The sequence below is a fragment of the Schistosoma mansoni genome, chromosome 4 (assembly GCF_000237925.1).
Source record: "Schistosoma mansoni strain Puerto Rico chromosome 4, complete genome".
NCBI lineage: Eukaryota > Metazoa > Platyhelminthes > Trematoda > Strigeidida > Schistosomatidae > Schistosoma > Schistosoma mansoni.
The window spans coordinates 28,734,428-28,751,065 of NC_031498.1; the positions used below are offsets into that span (position 1 = coordinate 28,734,428).

A 16,638-nucleotide genomic window follows, 5' to 3' on the forward strand; every position below is an offset into this window, starting at 1 on the left:
ACTATATATATATATATATATTAAAGTTTTGATATGGTGCAAACAAAATTCGGTGCTGTAAATTGGTATTTGGATTTGTCTCATCATTATTGACTACGGTAATGAAATTTTTTTCCACTAAGTAATTCCAGAATTTATTCCGAAGTTCGCTGCTACTGAAAACGTATATCATTATTATTTATTTGTTTATGTAGTAGTATAATCACGAATTGGGTACAGTTAATTAAAGTAAATAATTCATTTAATTAATTAATGCAAAGTAGATCAGCATGTTCTTAAGTATCAAAATACGTAGAATGTTTGAAATTTAGTTATAAATTTACCTTATATTAACTTATCAATTCAACTATGAAGATTACTACAATCTCCACAAACCCCATTCTGATGATAATCATCATGTGCTCACTGATGACTGGCTCCAAGATGATTTCCTAGAGTTTTAGTGAGAAGCCATGACCAGTAGAGTCCAATCTGTTTCGGTTAGGGACAGGTATCTAACTCAAACAAGGGATGAAAGGTTTTACATGATCATCAATTTGTTGAACTTAGATATTAACATAGTTGGATGATGGCTCAATGGTCTAGAGGTTAAATGTTCACGCACACGTGACCGAAAATCCTGGGTTCAAATCCCATATGCGGTATAGTAGATGAGCACTGCTGAGGAGTCACATACTAGAACGAAACGACAGTCCAGTGATTCCAGGTTTTCAATATTGATCTAGCTTATATCGACTAATGAATTCAACTATTGAAATTTAGTTCATATATGAAACAGTTGACTATCTGTGACATGGTAAGTATTTGCTAGACTAGGAAATTTTGATACTAAATTAAGTGATTTAAAGATAAAACCCAGAATAATGGATTATCCATTTACAAGTTATATTACAATGAGTAATCACATAAATAATGACCAAATGTAAAAGATGTATGTATGACTAGTCATAGATACATTTGTTCAGTGGGTGTTTAATGGACAATGAATTGCATTATCAATTACACCTACTATTATATCATTGTTACCAGGTTCGGTTAATGGAACCAAAAAAAACAAAAAAATTCTAAATTTTAATGTTTAAGTACTTCTTTAATAAGAAATAATGTAGGATACCCTTTATGTAATACAATATGACAACTGTTCACTATATACACTAATTGTCTATGACGTCACAAGTGATATCGTTAAGAGATATCTAGCATGGATAAATCGATAATTTCCCCCCACCTCCCACGCAACAATTATTCAGTAACTAAGTTCAGTACATGATGTAAATTATGAAATTTAACAATCCATAGTAATTATAATCATGTAGCTACTGATACTATTATTATATATACTGCAGAGGAGTGTGATTCTAGGAAAAAATATTCAACAATTTTTACATCAGAAGGCGTTTTGTGGAGATTTCAGCAATTTCATAGTTAAAATCATGAGTCAATTGAAGTTAGACCACTATGGAAAACCTGGAAGCATTGGACGGCCGTTTCGTCTTATTATGGGACTCCTCCACGACCCCGCCTCACGAGATATGAACCCAGGACTTATCAGTCTCGCTCCAGAGCACTATTGATAGTAACAACTTGTCATTATTAACAACAGAACATGTCTTTTAAATAAGCCTATAAATTAGAAGTTATTGTTATTTTTAAGGATAGTTTAATGATGGAGTTACAAGAAGCATTCGTTTTCTTTTTGGACACCATGATCAGTATAAACTTCATATAAAATAAGCTATCCGGAATTCGACATATAAGACTGACAGCTTTTCTTGTTAAACTTGATCTGGAATGATTACTGTTAACTTTTTTCTGCTAAGGAGTCCCATACAGGTTTTATAAGTCATTGATCCGGTCGATTATTCACTGTTCTCTAATTGGCGGTATCTTTACATCATATATTGATAGGAGCACAAGGCCACAAGTTGTAACAATAGTAGGTTTAGGTGATCTAATGAACCTAAGGTATAAAATTGCATAGATAAGATAAATTTTCGTGTAATGATTGCATCAACTACAACAAACTTAGTTTTTGTTCTAATGTTATAAATAAATAAGATAATTGGTGAACGGTTGCTCAACTTCGTGGTTTGGTTGAAGTTAGAAATTAACACCATTGAATGCCGGCTCAGTTGTTTAGAGGTTAAGTGCTCTGGCGCGAGAATGGTAAGTCCTCGGTTCGAATCCCACGTGGCCGGATCGTGGGTGCGCACTGTTGAGGAGTCACACAATAGGACGAAACGGTCATCCAGTGCTTCCAGGTTTTCCATGGTGGTTCAGCTTCAATTGACTCATGATCTCAACTATGAAATTAAGATAAGATTTTGTCATTTCAGTAGTATTAAATTTATTGTATAATACAATTATAAAAATGTACATAAACTTTATGGTCATTGGTTTTCAATAATCCAGTTTCTAAGAAATGTAAAATGTATCGTATATCTATGCTGAATGGAATTTAAATTAAAACCACTCAAGATCTACACTACATAACTACTACATGGAAGTTAGACATTAACAGCGTTGGATGCCAGCTCAGTTGTCCAGAGGTTAAGCGTTCGCGTGCGAAACTCATAAGTCCTGGGTTCAAATCTCATGATGCGGGTTCGTGGATGTGCATTGCTGAGGAGTCCGACAATTATTGTTTAACTGAAAAGGTTTCCAAAACCTTTTTGTTATTGTAGAATTAGTTTAAAACCTAGACATATTAATTCAGCTTAAGCAAACATGATTGTGAATAGACTATTTGGAAAATGGCACAGCTTGTATTGTCAATGACTTTTAGTAAAGAAAAATTAAACCACTTAGTAGGAAATGAATTATTTATAGCATATACATGATATATATATGTGTATACATATAAACGTACATAGGCATATACAGCTATAAGAATATGGTTATAACGTTTCCTAACAACATTACAAGTAACTTTCTTCAGTATAAATTGTTTCCATGTTCTTTCCCAATGTAGTTTCCTGTCTTTGTTATAAATGGAATAATGGAAAAAAATGCTATGATATCATTGTAAGGTTTTAAGTTTTTTTCTTTTACACAGAAACGAACGGCTACAATGTGACTAATATGCCTTGAGATCTTCGGTTATAGACACTTGAAACCAAGTTTGATAGGTGATTTCACTGTTCTTGAATTATTCAAAAAAGACTGTGAAACTGATTAAAACTCATAAACACTGTCAACGTTAGAGTAATATCATACTGACAAGTGCCAACTAATCTGTGACTTATGTCCAGGATTTCTTGTAAACCATCTAGCATCTCAACATCAGTGCACGCGATATCTAGTCACTTAGACTGATGATCACATTGAAACTTAGTCAATAGAATTCAGCTAGCCCTAAAGATTGGATAAGTTTAATGCCCATCACTTCTCAATGATCATTCGCTATAAACATTTTCTTACATTTAAATTTAATCCATCTCACACATCATAAGAATTATTGCAGTATCATATATCTATTAATTCTGCGGAGTTCAAGTCTTTTGTGAATAATTTCAAAACGACAGTACAGCGATGATTACATTATTATTACATAATATTCTAGTAAAAAAGTCCTTTTCAGGCCACCAATTTTAATCATAAATACAATATGATTTGCTGTTTAAAGTAGAAATGGTTGCTCAATTTCGTGGATTGGTTGAAGTTAGACATTAACGCCATTGAATGCCGGCTCAGTGGTCTAGTGGTTAAGTGCTCGCGCACGAGACCGGTAGGTCCTCGGTTCAAATCTCGCGAGATTGAATCGTGAATGCGCGCTGCTGAGGAGTCACACATTAGGACGAAACGGTCGTCCAATGCTTCCAGGTTTCCATTGGTGGTCTAGCTTCAATTGACACATAATAAGATTTATAAAATAATAGTAATTTATCATACAGTCCAACATAATCACAATTGATTGATCACCGGGTGGTGATCAATGTCATGTGTGTGTCAAGTCCTTCTTAGTGCTGATCGAATGCTATCGATCAAGTTGCAATGTGGCCACTAGTCTAGGTTGCTCGACACTGCGTTCACTATGTTGAGATAAGATGGTGGTTGTAAGTAGTCAACAGCTGAGTGACACGGGATCGAATCCGCCAGGGAGCATCAGTTCCTTCAAGATTACAGGTACACTTTGCTGACGAGCGCCAAGTAGCACGAAACCAAGGTCCAGGGTTTCCTGTTGATCACCTCCAACCACCATCTTACAGTCTAACCTAACACGTAATACAAATCATAAGATTACGTTATAGACATTGGTTTGTAAATGAATATTTCTTTATCAACTAAAAACAGGTTGGTAAAAGTCGGTGATTCAAAAATTAGACAATATATATATATATATATATATATATATATATATATTGTGTCGGTTAATATGTTAAGCCCATATACCCTTATTATAACTTCTGAACAATACAATTTACCAATCCATCTTGTGTCACGTTTTGACCTTGTTAATTACTCACTTATTAATCGTGACTACTTTTTATGTGGACGTCTGTGTGTCTTCTCCTATTCATCACATTTTTAATGTGACTATAAATATCGATTAGCTCCTCGTTAAAGTGAGGTGGCTTACCTGCCATCTCCAATGCGCGTCATTTTCGCTTCGCTCTCTTCTATTCGCTTCATCCCTCTGATTTCCTGTCCAAATCAATGAGTATACAAAATATATGTATTGTAAATCCATTCTCGTATTTGACTTATTTAACTCCGTTATTCATCAACGCCGATTAATTCATTTTATCACATACGAAGATAGACAGGATGTATATTTTGACAATCAATCATTCATATGATCTAAATTGGAGTCAGATCTTACCTACTTACTTATTTACGCCTGTTACCCATCGTCGAGGAGCATAGGCCAACCACCAGCGTTCTTCATCCAACCATGTCCTCAACAATCCTTTCCATTTCATTACAGTTAACATTCATCTTTTTCTTTAGCCTTCCACTTTTCCGCTTCGCTTCAGGATTATAAATTAGGGTGATTTCCTCAATGTATGTCATATCCACTCCCAAAGTCTTTTCCTATTTTCATCTTCAGCTCGAAGTAGGTTTGCCCTCTCCCATAAAACGCTGTTACTGATAGTATTCGGCCAGTGAATGTTGAGTATTTTGCGTAGACAACTGTTTATAAATACTGTAATGTGGTCTACTTATATCCATATATGTAATATATGGCGGTGGTCAGACATTCTATTCTATAATAAAGAGTCTACATATATAACTTCGCCCAGCTTCTAGATGAATTTCATGATGTGTTAGCGTAAAATCATGATATTTAAAGTCAATTAAATCACTGACATGCATTAAATATCAAGTAGTATTGTGGTGTTGGATACTTATGTCCACATAAGTAGTATATGGTAATGGACAGACATAGAATGTATTTGGGCAGAAGCCCGATAAGGAATGAACTGAAATGAAGCGCATTTCTTAGAATAATGCATGAACAATTGAGTTAAAGGAGATGGATCGATATTTACAGAAGGAACAGTGAAGATTGATACAATTAGTTGGTAATTTGCAAATTAACTATTTGCTTTATGCTTATCAGAATTTTGTGAAATAGTTTGGTAAGTTGTGTCGAAATACATTCAATTGTCGTCAACTAGTGTTCTGTTCATTACAATACTTATACATTCTTGGCGATGGATGAGTTAGAACTTAACTCATCATAAAGAAGGTGAACCACATTTGAACACTCACCATTTGCTCACTTTAAAATTACTTAAAATTATTTACTAAATATGGTATAGGTGTATTCAAGTGAAACAAATTGTATAATCTATATATGTTTTATGTTATTTTTTTTTAAAAAAAATGACCCATTTTTATTTCTTACATACGAAAAATTAATTTATTTACGTCAACTCTTACTAGAATCTCTATATATATTCAAGAAAAAAGTCTATTTTTGTTACCATGGCAACATTAAATATATGAGTACCCTCTGTGTACATGTATTCATCTATATATATGATATCAATATAGAATATCTACGTTACTGTTTTAAAAATGCAACCTATTTAAGTTTTTTTTTCTTTCTTTTTATTGTCAACCATGTAAAAATGTTCTAACATAGAAACATCATAAAGTGAAATAGGAACGTAATATGTTATCCATTTAAATTATGACAGAATCATAACTGAAGTTTTTTGTATATAGAATTAGAACTTCTAAACTAGTAGATGACTTATCATACGATTATATGAAATGGTCTAAATTGTTCTATTGTTGATATTTATCATAGAGTTTTGAATGGTTTGATTTCATAATTGTTTCAGTCTAGATGTTTTATAATCAAAGATGGACAGTGGGTAGTGGTAGAATCCAGGAAGCGCGTTTCATCCTACGTGGGACTCGTCAGCTTGATGTACCCGCATCTCAAAGCTGGTGTTCACTCTAAGACTTGAGCACAGTACTGTTCGCTTCGAATACAATTGCGTTATCCACTTAGCTACCGAGTCCTGATAGCCACTCACTTGTGCAATAGGGTGAAGTTTAAATTCACTCAGGACGTGAAATAGGAACGTATGTTATCCATTTAATTTTGACAGAATCAAAACTGAAGTTTTGAAAATTGAAATTCAATTCCTTTCTTGTATGTAGAATTAGAACTTCTAAATTACTAGATGACTTATCATACGATTATATGAAATGGTCTAAATTGTTCTATTGTTGATATTTATCATAGAGTTTTGAATGGTTTGATTTCATAATTGTTTCAGTCTAGATGTTTTATAATCAAAGATGGACAGTGGGTAGTGGTAGAATCTAGGAAGGGCGTTTCATCTCATTTGGGACTCGTCAGATGGATGTGCCTGCATCTCTGAGTTGATGTGCACTCATGGACTCGAACCCAGTACCTTTCGCTTCAAACGTCATCACGTTATCCACTTAGCTACTGAGTCCTGATAGTCATTCACTTGTGTAATGGGATAAAGTTTAAATTCTCTTGAAGCGAACGGTACTGGGTTCGAGTTCGAGAGTGAACATCAACTCTGAGATGAAGGTACATCCAGCTGACGAGTCCCAAATGGAACGAAACGCGCTTCCAGGATTCCACTGCTAATCATTATGCATCTTGGATTATAAAGTTTGTGACTTCAGGCAATATTGAAGTAGTCCGCAAAGGATGCACATATACCAATAAGAGACTGATCAACTGCAGTTCTAAATAACAATGAAAAGATACAAGTAAACAACACCTTGTGGTTTTGTTATATGTTTTCTTTTATAAAAAGGATGAATCATGAAATGTAGTGGAATTTAGAGCAGACATTTCGCCCTTTTTAAAACTGAGCGAAGAATATTATCAACAAAATAATTCAAACTTCATCCTAAACAGTGATATAAATGTTGAACCCGTTACACAAATGAATTTGTTTCTAAACGTCATTTGTCAATGGATACTATCTAAGTTATTTAAAGCGAAACTTACTGAGTTTCAGTCTGAACGTGAATGTCGACACTAGGGCTCATGTGTATTCAACTGATGAATCCTAAATAGAATGAAACGAGCTATCTAGATTTTACCATTGAATAAACCCCATTTTTATCGAATAATCGGGAACTGAATATGTCATGTAAGCAAAGATAGTGGATAGTGGCTAGCAGTGGAATCCGGGACACATATGCCAATAAGAGACTGATCAATTTCAGTCCTAAATAACAATGGGATGATACAATTATACAACACCAAGTGAATATGAACTACTACAAAAATGATGGTTAGGATAACTGATTGATCTACTTCATAAGTGATCAGTATAACTAACCATATCTATTTAACATATTGAGAAACAATAGGTAATTAATCTCTCGGGAATTAATTAAATCAGACTAAGCATACGATTTAAAAGGATCAGTCGATTATACTTTTTTTGTCTAATAAAAATAAACATTTGTTCTACAGTATTGGTTACTATGTTAAGCCAACATAGGTGGTTATTCCAATCTCTGAACAGATCAGTCTATTCATTCAACTTAAGCTACATGTTGATCTTGTCAATTATTCACTTATTAATCCTGACTATTTTGTATATGTTGTATATGCGTCTATTGTATACCCTATTCATTACATGTCTGTAACTTATTTTTGGTCTGACTATAAATATCGATTAAAATTTGAATAAATTGACTTGGCTCACTCACCTTCTCTCTCCATTGCACGTCATATCGTATCTTGCTTGGCTTTCTGATCAACGATTATACGATATATAAGCATTCAAACTACATTCTCGTATTTGACTTATTTAATTCGGTTATACGAGGATTGGTGACATGTATATTTCAATAACAATCATTCGTCTGATCTAATTAAACACAGATCCATGGCCACAGTTCCCTTTCTTCAAAAATAAGTCGTTAAATATAAATTTGAATTCACTTAGTATTGTTTGTTTGAATCTTCCCATTGATGTTTTAGGACTGCAACTGGTCAGTCTCTAATTGGCATATGTTCATACTGTGCGTATTGCCTCGATATTGCCTTAAGTCACAAGCATTATAAGCAAAGATGGATAGTGGCTAGCAGTGGAATCCAGGACTGTTATACAAAAATTAATTCTATTCTCATTACATATTTTCTTAATTTCTTTAATCATGTCAGCGTGATTGTAATCGTCTTTAATACTATAATCATAAGTACTACTTGAATACTATTATCTGACTGACATATCTGAGAAGGTAACTGAAACTGAACTGAGGTTATCTTATTGAATGGCATACAATTCATTTTAAAATAGAGCTTTTAAATATGTCACGCAGATTTGTTTCTTTAATGTTTAATCCAAACGATGAAAATATCAGCGTAGAGGATTTTCGGAGACCCTCAAATTTTATAGTCTAGATCATGAACTGACTTATATGAGACAAGTACTGAAATCCAATTAGAAATGGTAGACTTTTTCTTCATGCTTTTGGATTGCTTGGCAGTGGTTAAACTCATGACCTCCAAGTCTCTTAGTAAACTCCTAACATTTAAGTCATTGAGTCATATGTCAACAATATCTTTACCACCATACTACTTGGAGGTGATGTAGCTCACTGGTAGGATACTTACACTGTTCAAGGAGGGTTGAGCGTTTGGTCCTCGGAGTTTCAAAAGTTTTTAACACGGGACCGCCTGCATAATATCGCTAACTGACTGAAGTTAAACATGTCAATCATCGGATTTCGACTCAATAGTCCAAACGTTGTGCTATCACGTTATTATCTGGCGATCTTGAGTGAGATCTTTAAGAGAGTTGTGGATGTTCACTACTACAAAATCTTTTACCAGGATGAAAAGACTATGAAACGCTTCTTAGTCCAATTTAGATCAGTCAGTGACGAAAGCTACAAGATGAACATAATTTGTAGTGAGGGATTTAAGATTATCATTTTTTCAGATTATTATCTACGATGTTGTTATGTACGAATTCACTTTGTTTGTCATAAATCTATAAATCTAATGTCGGAAAATGACGAAAGCAAAATCCCTTGACTGAATTGCATAAGACAAGTTATATGCATTTTCCATTTCTGAAAATTGTTACCTACTATTTTAATCCATTGATTGTTTGATAATCTTCTAAACTGGAAAAATAACATAGAGTCAAGGTTTACATGGAATGCAAAATAATCATAACTATTTACAGTTGATTGATCACTGGATGGTGATCAATGTCATGTGTGTCAGGTCCTTCTGAGTGCAGATCGAATTCTACCGATCAAGTTGCAATATGGCCACTAGTCTAGGTGACCGGATATTGCGTACATTATGTTGAGATAAGATGGTGGTTGGAGGTAGTCAACAGGAAACTCTGGACTTAGGTTTCGTATTAATTGGCACTCGTCAGCAAAGTGTACCAGTAATCTTGAGGGGACTGATGCTCCCTGACCAATTCGATTCCATGTCACCCATCTTCACGGTCAGAGACGTTACCACTGAGCTATCCGGGCGCTGACTGACCGTCCTGTAGGACTGACATATATTTACAATTCACTGATTACTGGGTAGTGATCAATGTCATATATGTCAGGTCCTTCTTAGTGTAAATCGAATGCTATCGACCATGTTGCAATGTGACCAGGGAGCATCACTGTCCTCAAGATTACAATTACACTTTGCTGACGAGTACCAAATAGCACGAAACCAAGGTCAAGAGTTTCTTTTTGACTTCCTCCAACCACCATCTTATATGTCGATTGTACTTTATGAACGACAAGACTGGTTTTGTATACTTTTGTATACTGGTATTTGTGAGACATTTTGCTCAAAATATGAATGCTATTCACGATATATTATTGAATGGAAAATTCGCTTTCTACGGGTAGCTTACTGCTAGGCTAACATGAACATTTTACCGGATGTTTTAACGAAAAAGTATAATCTGTATAGTTAATCACCCAGGGAATAAGATTTGTTGGTCAATTTAGAGTTCTGAGTAAACATAAGGTTTACTGAATTTTAAATCAATGACTTGAAAGTATCACGTTTACTGAGAAAACTGGAACCACCTGATTTTTTCCAGTGTAGGTTAAAAGTAGGTTGACACATTCTTCTAGTTATTCCTTACTATTAGTTATATTTTAATGTAATGAGTAAAATGAATTTCTTTTTACTTGGCAACTATTATTCTGAACTAATTACTAACCAACTAAGTCTTAAGTATCCATCCCATATGTGTATACACTATCACACTTCATTTTCAAAGAAACACGACTTGATATTTCATGTCAGTTAATCAACATCTCCACCTTATCTAGTCATATCCATCACTTATCTGAATGATCTAAAATAATATAAAACTGAAAGTGTATTTTAAAAAGCAAACAAAATATCTTTTTGAAAGCTGATTACTAGATTTATAAAAGGGACCCGTAGTTATTGGAGTTAAGCCATTTTGAGAGTACAGCACTTATGTAGTGAACAGAACACGACTGGGGACAATCGAATGTATTTAAGCTAAAATTACAGACTATCTCAGTAAATTCTAATAACCATACAATGGACAGTTAATTTGCAAATTAACAACCAATAGTCTCAATCTTCACTGTTTCTTCTTTAATTCCATTGTTCGTGCATTTTTCTACCGATTGCGCTTCGTTTCAGTTCTTTCCTCATCGGTCTTCTGTCAAAATACATTCTATGTCTGTCCAACACCATATACTACTTATATGGATATAAGTAGACCACACCACACTTACCCACCAATAATAATGAAATATTGATCGACAGTTGAACTCTAAGTCACTGAATACCAACCCAGTGATTGAAAAGTTAAGTACCTACTACAAAACCTGAAGATCAAGCATTCGATCCTCCGTGAGATCGTCAATGAACACTTCTAAAGATTTCTATATTGGGACCAGACAGCTTTCCAGTGGCTCGTAGTTCTCAATCTAGCTACGATCGGTCCATGATATAACCTTCAGAATAAAGCATTCACTATTTTTTTATTCTATTATACCTATAATACATTGATATCTACAATCTTCACTATTTTATCATTTACAGATAGTAATTTTGTATTGGGTAATGCACAAGTACATGATTATCCTATTGTATATTGTTCTGATGGATTTGTTGAATTAACTGGTTATAATAGATCACAAATTATGTCCAAATGTTGTTCATGCAGTTTTCTATGGGGTGAACGAACTGATGAAAATGCTAAACAATCAATATTAAATACATTAGAAAAGAAATCTGAATTACAAATTGAAATACAATTTCATAAGAAGACAAGTAAGTGAATCATCTCCATAGATATTGATATATCTTGTTGTTGTTGTTGTTCTTGTTGAATATAGCAACCATTATTTCTTGTATGAATGAATGGTTAAAAGAATGTATTTTTCATAAGTGTTCTTCTGAATCAGTAAAGTACTATGTTGATAGCATGAGTCAATGGAAGCTAGACCACTAATAGAAAACCTGGAAGCACTGGACGACGGTTTCGTCCAATTATGGGACTTCAGTGCTTCCATGTTTTCCATGGTGGTCTAGCTTCAATTGACTCATGATTTCCACAAAACCCCTTCTAATAATAATAATCATAATCATATGCTCACTAGTAACTGACTTCGAGAGGTAAATCCAGGAGTTCTAGTGAGAAGCAGTGACCAATGGAGTTCAAACCACGTCTGTTATGAGATAACAACTCACTGAAGACAATTGGTGGACGGTTGCTCAAACTTCGTGGATCGGTTGAAGTTAGAGATGAACACCATTGGATGCCGGCCGGCTCAGTGATCTATCGGTTAAGTGCTCTGGCGCGAGACTGGTAGGTCCTGGGTTCGAATCTCACGAGTGCGGGATCATAGATGCGCACTGCTGAGGACTCTCATAATAGGACGAAACGGCCGTCCAGTGCTTCCAGGTTTTTCTATGGTTGTCTAGTTTCAATTGACTAACCCTTTCAACTATGAAAATACTAAATCTCCGCAAAACCACTTCTGATAACAAAGTACTATGTATTTACCGCCGTGATTGATTGCCTAATATAATGTGTGAATAATTGAAGGTTGAATTCTCACGGAAATCAGATTATTATTATTATTATTATTATTAGTATACAATTAGTGGAAAATAGAGTAACTTTTTCAGGTACAAAAAAAGAAGCGATTTGTGCACATATTTCGAACATAATGATGCACAAAAGTACCAAAAAAAAATCATGGTTAGCAAATGGATTAACGCTTTCACAGATAATATTTCATTATGTTAACACATTAAAAAGCCTAATATACATATCCCAAATAGTTGGTTTTACTGCCTGTAAGCTAAATACACATAGTTAACGTGCAAGATTATGAGTCGACTAAAGTTAATATATATATGTATATATATTTATAATGACATTTAGATTCATAGACTGAATAATAACGTACTTGTAACCAGGTTTAAATGTTCATCGCTTAATCTATTCTGTAATTATACATTATCAAATGTTTAATCAAGCCTAGATTTCATTAATTTCTTATCTTATATCAGTATGTAGAAAAAAAACTCCATTTTAGGAATCGTTTACTGATCAGGATTTCTCATGGAGGAGCATAGGCTAACCACCAGAATTCTCTATCCAACTCTGTCCTGGGTGATCATTCTCAGTTCTTTCCCCTTTGTTATTCATTTTTTTCCGACGCGACCAGTCCCTTGGTCTTCAACTTTTTCTTTTCCCTACAGGATACCAAGTTAGCTCTTAGCTTATGATACAGCTTGGTGATACATACATACATCAGTCAGTCAGCTACAAGGTAGGACCAGGCACATATATGCATCGGTCCAAGTTGCCATACCTCATCAACACAACAAAATGAACAGAGAAGTAGTTAATTAAGTGGTGGTAATTTATAAAAGATAGGTTGTATATGAAGATATAGTACAGGAAGAAAGACAGATATGAAACAACTGTAATCTGACGGTTTATGGGAAGATAAAGAGTGTATACACCGACGACATTGTGATCGATTCTGAGCCATGTCACACACAGTCTCCAACCATTGGTTACGATAGTCTTGTAGACCCCAACCAACTAGTCTGCATCTACCAACATGGCTCAGACTGGAAGTTAGTGACTTCAAGCACTGATGCCACGTTTTGGTTTGACTGCCCCTAACTCTTTTCCAACCATCCCCTACACTAGTCAGCACAGGGCGTCGTGGTAATCGGTGTTCAGTCATGCATAACACGTGGCCCAACCATCTCAGTAGATGAAGTTTCATGACCTCATCAACTGATTTACCAGCATTTCCTAATACCCTGCATCTAACCTCACTATTACTTACCCGGTTATCCCAGCAGATGCGAGCAATATTTCTAAGGCATCTGTGGTCAAATACTAGTAACTTGCGAGTATCTTCTACTCTTAATGGCCATGTTTCACAGCCGTAAAGTAGAACAGAACGAACTGCTTCGCAGTATACCCGCCCCTAATTGATAGACGGATATCTCGTCTTCGCCATAGGTGATGCAAGTTGACAAAAGCCAAACGAGCTTTTTGAATCCGTGCAAATATTTCTTCGGATACCAATCAATCAGGGCTGTGACATACATACATGCTGTAATAAGAAGATATATATGTATATATAATGACCTATAATTAGAACTAAATTATGTTAAAAAATAAAACAAGGTTCAACCCTCTGAACATGAAATTTCAATTTCATTATATACTACTTAATTTTTGTTAGATTGACCCATATATAAATAAAAAAATAACAAGAAATTGAAAATTGAAATTTTTATTTAAAAAAATTATGACCCAATAGAATTTTCCTATTGGAAACATCTAGTTGTTTATATTCTTGGTTTATTCATTATGTATCCATCCATATATACATAGATATATATGCATGTATGTCAAACAATCCAGGTAGACATGTGATCAACCTCTATAAACAGTAATGTGTGAACAATTGAAACTTTATCATCTATTCAAATATTAGCCAAAATTTGAATATATTGACGTGGTCGAATCACTTTATTATTATTACTACTATTATTGTTAGTAGTAGTAGTTAGTGGTAGTCGTAGTTAGTAGTAGTAGTAGTAGTAGTAGTCGTAGTTAGTAGTAGTAGTAGTAGTTAGTAGTAGTAGTAGTAGTAGTAGTAGTTAGTAGTAGTAGTAGTAGTAGTAATAGTAATAGTAGTAGTTAGTAGTAGTAGTAGTAGTATTCCCCCCACCAAGAAAATTCATTATTATTCATTTTTGTCAACAGGCAACTTAATGATTATTTAAACAGTGAATGAACAACTGAATTCATTTTATTAAAATTAATAATTTTTAATTAAACCTCATTATTGAACTTTGAATAAGGGAATTAAGGGAAAAAAAAGTAAACTAATAATAATAATAAATAATGAAATTTTTGACTTTAAAAAAATTTATGATTGTTTGAAATGAATGAGTTATTCATTTGAAGGATGAAGAAAAAAAACATGAATTGATCATTTGTTTATAGTAACAATTGAACGCATGAATCGATCAATGTTAGACCACTATTAGAAACATAGAAGTGTTAGACGACAGTTTCGGCCTAGTATGGGACTCCTCAGTGGTGCGCATTCATGATGTCGAATGCGGAACTCAAATCTAGGATTTTTATTCGTGCTTGTGAACGCTATCTATCTCATACCATGAATGAAGAGTTACGTGAGAGTATGGATTAATAGGAATTAGACATTAACACCGTTGGATTCCTGCTCAGTGGTCCAAGGGTTAAGCATTCGCTTGGGAAACCATAGGTCTTGAGTTAGAATCTCGCTTTGAGAGATCGTGGATGCTCACTGCTGAAGAATCCTATACTAGGACGAAATGGCCATCCAGTGATTATCGGTTTCAAATGGTGATCTAACTCAAATCGATTCATAATTTCAACGGTTACGATACTATTGTAGTGAACAAAACAACAGTTGGAGACAACCGAACGTATTTAGACACAAATTACAGAGTATCTCACTAAATTGTATTAACCATACAGTCAACAATTAATTTGCAAAATAACAAACAATTGTCTCAATCTTCACTGTTCCTTCTGCAAATATCAGTTCATCTTCTCTAATTTCATTGTTTATGCATTTTTCTACGCATTGGGCTTCATTTCAGTTCTTTCCTTATCGGTCTTCTACCAAAATATATTCTATATGTGACCATCACTATATACTACTTATATGGATAAAAGTAGACCGCACTACACTATAATCTCCACAAATCCCTATTCTGATTATATGTTTATTGATATATGAATTTACAAAAAGATAGATATTATCTGAAAGTATTCAGGAATTGATTCAGGCAACTTGACGATTATAGATTGAATCTAACTTTATGGAATGTTATTAGGCATCAACATGTAAAATATCAGTTTAGAAGAAACGAAAGAATTTGTTACCTTTTGGATACCATATTTTATATATATTAGATAAAAGGGTATACCAGTAACAAAGGATTGTAAATGTGATATGAACATATGTTCTTCGAAAATAGATTTCAAAAAAATAAAAAAAAATTACTAAAGTGAAAATTTCAAAATGTGAATTCGTTTGAAACATTAAGATTTAAGTCAGTTACTATGTCATCAAAAACATTTTTAAAATAACCGCCAAAATCGGTATTTTCAATAGGAAAGAAATGAGATTCATATGGTAAAGATAAAAATTGTTGGCAGGTAATGATTTTATGTAGTCTTTAAAACACTGCCTCAAAATGCCATGGTGCGGACGAGAGTGAGAAAAGTCAGTTGTCACTCTCCAAATGCTGTCATTTGGCCAGGCGTTTACAGTCGCGATTGGTGAAAAAGGAGGAGCTGATGCAGACGTAAAGGCGCGGATTGGCAAAGTAACGCCGGCATTCTTACAATTGAAGAACATATGAAACTCGAAACAACTCTTAACTGACATTAAATAGGAATAATATATTTGTAAAATCTCAGCGAATGAATTTGTAGTAAATCCAACGTTTCGCCTGGCAATCTGGTCCAAGCTTTTTCAAGGAATTATAATCAAACATCAAAATTATCGAATATAAATAGGTACATGGTTCTCCGACTTCATTATACACTGAATAGGTCATCCAATCAATGTTAACAAAAAGTCTAAACTAGGTATGTTTAAGAGATATGTGATGTGAAGTGATGAGTG

At 34.1% G+C, this 16,638-nt stretch overlaps 1 protein-coding gene across 1 annotated transcript in view; it reads left to right on the forward strand.

The window, feature by feature from the left end:
* Positions 1 to 11,613: 11,613 nt before the first annotated feature.
* The window catches only part of Smp_151810 (putative voltage-gated potassium channel), a gene marked incomplete at both ends in the record, with an annotated part of 89,711 nt that continues 84,686 nt past the window's right edge, over positions 11,614 to 16,638 (forward strand). The window contains one exon of the mRNA XM_018797410.1: positions 11,614 to 11,743. Within this exon, the coding sequence (XP_018652454.1) occupies positions 11,614 to 11,743 (130 nt within the window). The remainder of the gene's footprint in view (positions 11,744 to 16,638) is intronic.